We start from the raw sequence: 7,833 nt of genomic DNA, 5'->3' as shown, positions 1-7,833 counted from the left end.
CACCGTGCATCCATCGACTGTATGGCGCCCGTCTGACCTCTCTGCGCCCGTGGATCATATATAGCATTTTTAATCACCTGTCGCGATTGTGGGAGAATGGCGCCCTTTTGACAGCCTGCGCCCTTCTCATGGTCTAACCCTCGCCCGCACATGCCATTTTCCCATCCTAATGTATTTCGTTTCTTTTGTGGATGAAATGACTTTTCGACGAACCGTGCCTGCAGCCAAGATTAGGTCCTACTTTACTTCTCCCTGCACCCCCTCCCCCGATTCCCGCGTCACTGAAGGAAATGTCTAAGCCATGTCATTAACTACCTATAAATCATTTTTACAACATATATTTCCGAGCAGAAGTAGACGGCTTTGCAGTAGAACGTTACTCGTTAGAATCTCTGTCACTTTCCCCCGTCAAAGGCACGCCCTCAGATAAACGGCAGCGGCAGTGCAGGAGCATGAACATACACGGGGCAGTGAGAAGCAACACAAGCATCACAAAACACATACATAGAGACTATCTGAAGAAAGCCTCGGTAGCACTTCATGCAGGTTATTCCGAAGTAGGAATGTATTGTAGTGATATATTTTTAAACACGTCGCACCGTTGTCCTCTACTTTATTTCAGCGAGCTGAAGGAGGTCTATCCCTGGCCAGTCGTCCAGTCCCAAAATTTACTGAGAAAGCCGCCCGGTTTGGAGGTTGTCCCCACCTTCCGGTCAGCCCCACTCTGCGTGACCGGGCCTTCAGTGTGGGGTTTGGCGGCAGGTGTCCTCGGATCCTCCCCTCTTTTTCCCACCAGCGCCGGCCCGGGTCTGCCGGTCCTCGCGCCGACGGTAGCAGGGGAGCTGCCGAACGGCGAGATATCCGTCACCGGTGGCTCGGTCAGAGTCGTGACGGGATCTTCCGACACCGATTTCGGAGCGGCTGAAGCCACGGTCGCTACATGGTCGCTCAATTTTTCTACGATTGTTACAGGCATATCAGTCACAGCGGGAGTCGTCTGCTCAAGGTCCGTTCCCTTTGCAATATTAGTTTCCTTGAGTTCACGCTTCGGTTCAGGCATCTGTGGAACGTCGATTTTCTCTTTGTCAACTGGCATGGGGCTACCCGCCTGCTCTTCCAAGTGTTCTTTCTGATCTGCTGATTTTAAGAGATCGTTCGCCTTATCTCCCTCAGCTTCCACAAGATGTTCTTCCGAAAGAAGTTCCGACCCCAGCGTCGTCACGCTATCCGATGTTATGAGTTCGGACGCTGCCGGATGCTCTGTTGTTTCACCGTCTGATGTAGCAGGCAGGTCTGTTGCAGCACTTGTCACACCATCAAAGTCCATTAGAATGTCACCGGACGCTTCCACATCATCAGATATACCCTTCTTGCTGACGTCCACCGCTCGGTCCTCGGCGCCGTCCAGTCGCTCTCGGAGTGAGCTGGGCGAGGTCGCTGGTCCGCGGTCGCTCTTGCGCCTCTCGACGGCCAGCTGCCGGACGTCGGCGGCCGCCTGTCGCTCGGTCCGCGCCAGTGAGGCGACCACGAACGACTCTATGGCGGCCTCGTTGGTGCCCCGCCGGATGCGGAACAGACCGCGCTCGCCCCACGCGTTGCCCCACGAGTTGGCCGCCAACTGAAACAGGAGTGAAACGGATCAGAACACATTACAAACTCAGGAGTTGACCTCCAGCCGAACCAGGGGAGGGGAACGAGCTGCAGCTCAGAACACATCGGGCGCTCCACAGTCATTACCTACACAAAAATGATTAGGACAAAGAGCCCTGCACTGTCAATTATTTATTGCCCTCAACTTACCAAAAAAGAGGAGATAACTAGACTATTCTTCCGATCAAAGGATAAGCCACCCATCAAAACAAAAATATATTTTATGGTCATACATCTCATGCATTAGGCATGAGATGTAGGAATATAGACAGTTCCCATATATTCTATGTGCATTAGGATCATTGTATCAAAGCACACACGTCCCTTTCACAGTTTTATATGCGGGCACAGGACCGGAACTGTATCAGCAGCGCCCCAGGTGACCCCTGTCAAGCGTCCGAGGTGTTGTGTCAGCTGTCTCGTCTGAGGTATGCGCCGATCGACCGTCTGGGCCGCGGCCACTGGAACCCGGACGGGTCGCGGCCCCGGATGTCACACTGGTCTGGTGTCTTTCAGTCGGGTCCCGCTTGGGACACGGTTTAGAGTCGGTGTCGGATGTGTTTGTGGAAAACAGCGGGGAGTCCCAGCATACCAGAAACGGAGGCAGATTATGAGCTTTCAGATCATCTCAGCATCACTGGCGGATCCAGGGGGGGGGCACGGGGGCCATGGCCCCCCCCCAAAGGCCTAAAGTGGCCTGTTTGGCCCCCCCCAAAAACGCCAGAAAAATTGCTAAGAAAATATACCTTGGTGGAGGTTTTTAGCCACTTGGTGAAGTAAAGCTTTCCACAGCATAATATGGAAGCAATATAGTAGCAGTGAGGGTCAGTCAAAAGTTGCGCGAGCGGAGTCGACCTTAAAAAAAGACATTGAGTGGTGTGCCCTCCACCGGGTGAGGTCGCCTAGTGAGCGCTCCCGATACTATTGTTGTTTTCTCCCGTTCTGGGATTAATTCTAGTGTGTGTAACTGAGGTGACCTACCTCAGCTTCTGTTGCATCTTTGGAATTTACCGTTTTGACTGTACGCGCCCGGTATAGGCCGTAACCGGTGTCGCGGTTGAGGGTGTCACCGCGCAAGATCGCCGCTATCACCGTCCCGCTGGCCTGTCTTCGGAAAGTATGACGTCATACTCCCCCGTACTATTGCTCTGATTGGTCAAGCGGTGGGTCATGTCGTCACGCCAATCGGGGCGGCCGTTGACCTCAGGCATCAGCTGTCGCCGGTGGCCGGGCGCCGAGATGGTGGCGCCGCGCTGTGGAGAACAGAGAAACTGGTACTTTTCAGGGATGCGCTGGAAGGCCGTGGCGTTACTGATGCTGCTGCTGCTGGCCGCCTCGTCGGAGAAGATAGATGTCGCTCCACTTCACCTCCCGAGGATACGACTTGCAGAAGTACACGCTCGACGTCCCCACTATTTTAAGAGTCGAGTCAGCTATTATCCCAATGCTGACTCCTCTTTCAATGTGACACGTCTAGTGTTGTCTGGTGACATCGAGCTGAACCCGGGACCTGATGCAGCACGCGACGGAGCGGGTGCTGGTGTCTGCGCCGGCCCACCGCCGGGAAGGCACATCAGCATAACAATGCAGTGTCAGAACGTCCGAAGCATCCGCGGCAAGCTCGGTGTGTTGCGTGCGGCTGCCCCTGCGCTCGGTGCCTTCAGCATCCTGGCCCTGACGGAGATCTGGCTGGACGCCTCGGTGGACACATCGGAGCTGGAGCACGCCATGCCTGACCACACCTGGTTTCGACGGGATCGGGGATCGCATGGTGGAGGAGTCGCGTGTGCGATTGTGTCGAGGTTGCGTCCGTTCAGACGCGAGGACCTAGAAGACGATGGCTCTGAGACACTGGTGGTGGAAATCAAGAGCAATCCACGGATCCTTCTCCTTGTGTGTTACTGTCCTCCATCAGATCGAGCTGCCTTCTCTCGTACCATGGCGCTTGTTCAAGCCATCACGCAGTCCAACCCCTCCTTCGCCTTCCTAATAACGGGCGACTTCAATACTCCCAACATCAGGTGGCTGAGAGCGGTCGGAGGGACCAGTCCCGTCCTGTTGCGGCCATGTAGGCGTGCGGCGGAGTTCCTGGAAACATGCCAGCTGTCGCTCCTGCAACAGCACGTTCATCAGCCGACCAGGGGACAGAATGTGCTGGACCTGGTGCTCTCCTCGGCAGACCTGCAGGTTGAGGCGTCAGTGCAGGACGGGGCATGGGTGGAGAACCTGTCCCGGCCACCCCGGCCGTGGCCGGGGTAACTTTCAGCCGACCCCGGCGCGGCTGGGGTAACTTTTTCCACTTTTGTGAATCCTAAAAGCTGTCTCCATACGAAAAAAACTGCCATCTGTAAAAGCTTCTCTCATGATTTTTATCTACCTTGAAAAGTTCTTGAAAATTTAGGTACTTTATTTTCACTTTGGAGCTTCTATGTTTTTAAGTCTTTTCATCGCGGAGCCCGACATGTTTCATCAAACAGAAGTAAATCATATTTAAGGGCTGTTATCGTAGGATGGCACTGTAATAACATCACAAGACAGGACGAGGGTAATATCAGTGAGATAAAAGGACGAGCTGCTGGGGCTCAAGGCTCCCCCAACTTAACCCGCGCCAGGGTGGTGCCTTATCGTAACACGTTGAGTCGAGAGGTGGGCTTTTCACGTTCCTTCTAAGTTCTAACTCGGCTACTGGGCTACGAGGCGAGAAGCGGAACGCCGTTTGAAAGAGCGACAAACGTGATCAGAGAAATCTGGTCATGTTTTAGGCAAGCTCAATAATAAAATCACCATAGATCATCAAAAGCCAAATTTCTCTGATTTTAGCGTTCTCCGACAACTTTTCTCACAGTTCATGTGAACATAACGGAGCTTTAACACTGCAAACAAAACATTCGATTACTCGTTTAAGGCTCGGTCGCGAATAATATTTCAGGTGCGAGCTCAAATCAATAAGAGCGTCAAAACGGTCAAATTTGACATTTTGTTTTGTGTAGGAAGGTTGCAACTTCCACGGAATAAGCTTTGCAAAGGGCATGATGGCATTTTTAGCACGATCATCCAGCAAATTTGGCTTGATGACCTGACCTAGCACTAGGTGACATGCGTGATGCGTCCGAAATTTTAAGGCGTGTTGCAAAATTGTTGTTACAATTACGAAATCTTCCGCACCCGCGTGCAGCAGTTTTCCCTAAAACCGTACAAACGGCAGACATCCATTATTCTATGCCACAGAATAGGGGTTTATTGATAAACGTTGACAAATATTTGAGCATCATCGTCTTTCTGACTTTCGGTCGCCGGCCGGGGTAACTTTTTCAAACATTCTCCACCCGTGGGACGGGGTCTTCTCCTCCGACCACAAAGAGGTAACATGCAGGGTCGCAGCAACATACCCTGCAACTCCTTTGGCCACCCGTACAACAGCTCTTAACTACAAGCAAGCGGACTGGGCCGGTCTGAGGAGAAGCCTGCAACTGATACCGTGGTCCGCCACGCTGGATAGCGACTGTATAAACACCAATGTAGATAGTTTCTATGAGCTCTTAGAGGCGGCCATCAGGGATTATATCCCCACCGTCACCCTCAGCCGTCGTCGGCCGCCGTGGTGTGACAGGGAGCTGCGGGAGGCGCTGCGTGAGAAGGAAGCATCGTTCCGCAGGAAACGGCGGAATCCTTGTCAAGAAACAGAGAATGACTTTCGTGACAAACGGCGCGTGTTTAAAGCACTGGCAAACGACAAGTTTTCATCTTACTTAAGGAAACTTGTTAACAGTTTTCGAGAAAATCCCAAACGGTTTTGGTCATTTGTTAAATGTGTCAAAGGTAGCAGAAAATCACCCTCCGTTCTTGTAGACGGTGACAGAATTGTGACTGGAGATGTAGAGCGTGCTAGAGTTTTGAATCTCTCGTTCGCGGCCAAGTTTAGCAAACCATATGTCGGATGCTTACCGGTCTCACCCAGTTACGATTTACCAGCGATAGTGCAGCTCAGGATTCCAACTGGCACCGTGCATCGTATTTTAGTGTCCATTCCACCGAACAAGGCATGCGGTCCCGACTCAATTAGTGCTCGCATCGTTAAGGAATGTGCGGCTGAGCTGGCTGTGCCACTTCAAATACTGTGTGAGCAATCTGTCAACACCGGAGTCTTCCCGAGCAGGTGGAAGGAGGCCAATATAGTCCCGGTTCACAAAAAAGGCTCCCAGAGACTGGCCTCTAATTATCGATCAATATCGCTCCTTCCCCTGTTCGGTAAGGTTCTGGAGAGAGCTGCATCCGAGTGTATTTTAGCTCACGTTCGCCCGGTTTTATCCGAGAAACAGCATGGTTTTATGCCAAACCGGTCATGTGACAGCAACTTGTCGACTTTGCTGCATGCAGGATGGGAGGCCGTAGAGAACAAAAAGCAGCTCGATTGCATATATACCGACTACTCTGCTGCGTTTCAGAGCGTAGATCATAGACTTTTACTTCACAAACTTGAAAATGGCTTCCATTTTAAAGATAGAGCACTGGATTGGATCCGTTCATTTTTGTCAGATAGACGCCAGCGAGTAGTGATGAATGGTCGCGCCTCTGATTGGATACGTGTGACGTCCGGTACTCCTGAAGGTAGTCAGCTCTCTCCACTGCTGTTTGCCCTGTTTGTAAATGATTTACCGCTGCACATATCCACAAATTGTTTGCTCTACGCTGATGATGTCAAGCTATTCCACTGTGTAGGTTCTGCCAGTGATGTTGATAGCCTGCGTGCTGACCTCAAGCGACTGGAACACTGGTCGGCGACGTGGCGCCTGCAATTAAACGCTGATAAATGTCGATCATTTACCATCTCTCTGCGGCGTGCGCCCATGAAGAGTGTGTATTGTATCCATGACAGGGCTCTAGAACATGTAGAATTCATCAGAGATCTTGGCGTCATCATTGATAGTAAGCTCACGTTTCAGTTGCATGTCGATAGCATTGTCTCCAAAGCCAATAGGGCACTCGGTGTGATGATACGATCTTTTCAGTCTGGACGACAGGTCAAATTTAACCGAACGGCTTTGATCGCTGCATATTGTGCTAATGTGAGGTCCATACTGGAGTATTGTAGCGTGGTGTGGGGTGGGGCGGCGAAGTCCCATACAGAACGAATAGAGCGTGTACAACACAAATTTGTTATCTGGTTGTCGAGGTCGACCCACGTTTCTGGCGCGCCACAAACTCTCGACTATAGCCGCCTGCTTTCTCACTTTTCTCTCTGTCCACTGAATGTAAGGCGAACTCAACATGACTTAATGTTCTCGACACGCATCTTGAAAAATAATATCGACTCCAGCTTCTTGCGGTCGCACTTCGGCTTGGCCGTCCCGCCCCGCATCACCCGGCTGCGTACTTTTCTTGCGGTGCCCAACGGAAGAGTAGAAACGGTGAAAATGGGCATGTTTTGTAGGCTTCCCAGGGTGATGAATGAGTTTTTGCAGCGATGTGATGAGGTCGACATATTTCATGATTCTTTATCTCGCGTTAGGTCTTGTATTTTAAGGTATGTTAAGAGTGCTGTTTCTCATAGCGCTTGAAACGATTTTAGCATGCTTAGTGCTCGCATTTGTTTATTTTTAAATTTATTCCTTATTTTATCTTGTACCTACTTTAGCAATAGGGAAAATTTTTTATGAAGACTGCGTATGGTTCATGTATTTTTATTGTGCTGTGACTTTGGCCGTAAATGGGCATGTCCCGTGGCTGATATGGTGAATAAATGAAATGAAATGAAATGTTGTTGGCACGTGTTTATGGCGCGGCAGCTGGTAGTTGGCGGTGTTTCGCGTGGTGTGGCATCACTGGCGGATCTGGGGGGGGGGGGAGGGGGGGGGGGGGGGCACGGGAGCCTGAGGTGCCCCTGACAGGCCCGTGGTGCCCTTGCTAGGCCTGTGGTGCCCCTGGACCCTGGCAGGCCTGTGGTACAGTCCACAGCAGAAGTAATGTGGGGTTTCAGTCATGGGTAAGTTCTGCTTCTGAAGCTTAGGAACGATTAGCCAGACTACAATGAAACTTTGAATGTAGCTTATATGTATCGTCACCCTTGCAGCTGCAACTTTAGCTATTGACATCTTCTTTTCAATCACTTCGCATTAAACAATCGCCAGTCAAAGCCAACCGTTGAGTTTGGTAAAACCCTACATTACTTTAGCGGTGGGCTGT

The 7,833-nt window shown here is 51.3% G+C and overlaps 1 protein-coding gene across 2 annotated transcripts in view; it reads right to left on the bottom strand.

The window, feature by feature from the left end:
• Positions 1-322: 322 nt before the first annotated feature.
• LOC122391646 (tubulointerstitial nephritis antigen-like) overlaps positions 323-7,833 on the bottom strand; it is a 33,120-nt gene continuing 25,609 nt past the window's right edge. For both annotated transcript variants that reach the window (XM_043385764.1, XM_043385763.1), the window contains exon 10: positions 323-1,618. In XM_043385764.1, coding sequence (XP_043241699.1) covers positions 638-1,618 — 981 coding nt within the window. In that variant the 3' untranslated portion in view covers positions 323-637. The remainder of the gene's footprint in view (positions 1,619-7,833) is intronic.

This window comes from Amphibalanus amphitrite, unplaced genomic scaffold, assembly GCF_019059575.1.
Source record: "Amphibalanus amphitrite isolate SeventyFive unplaced genomic scaffold, NRLGWU_Aamphi_draft 000447F_arrow, whole genome shotgun sequence".
Taxonomy (NCBI): Eukaryota; Metazoa; Arthropoda; class Thecostraca; order Balanomorpha; family Balanidae; genus Amphibalanus; species Amphibalanus amphitrite.
This window is presented reverse-complemented; position numbering and strand designations above follow the sequence as displayed.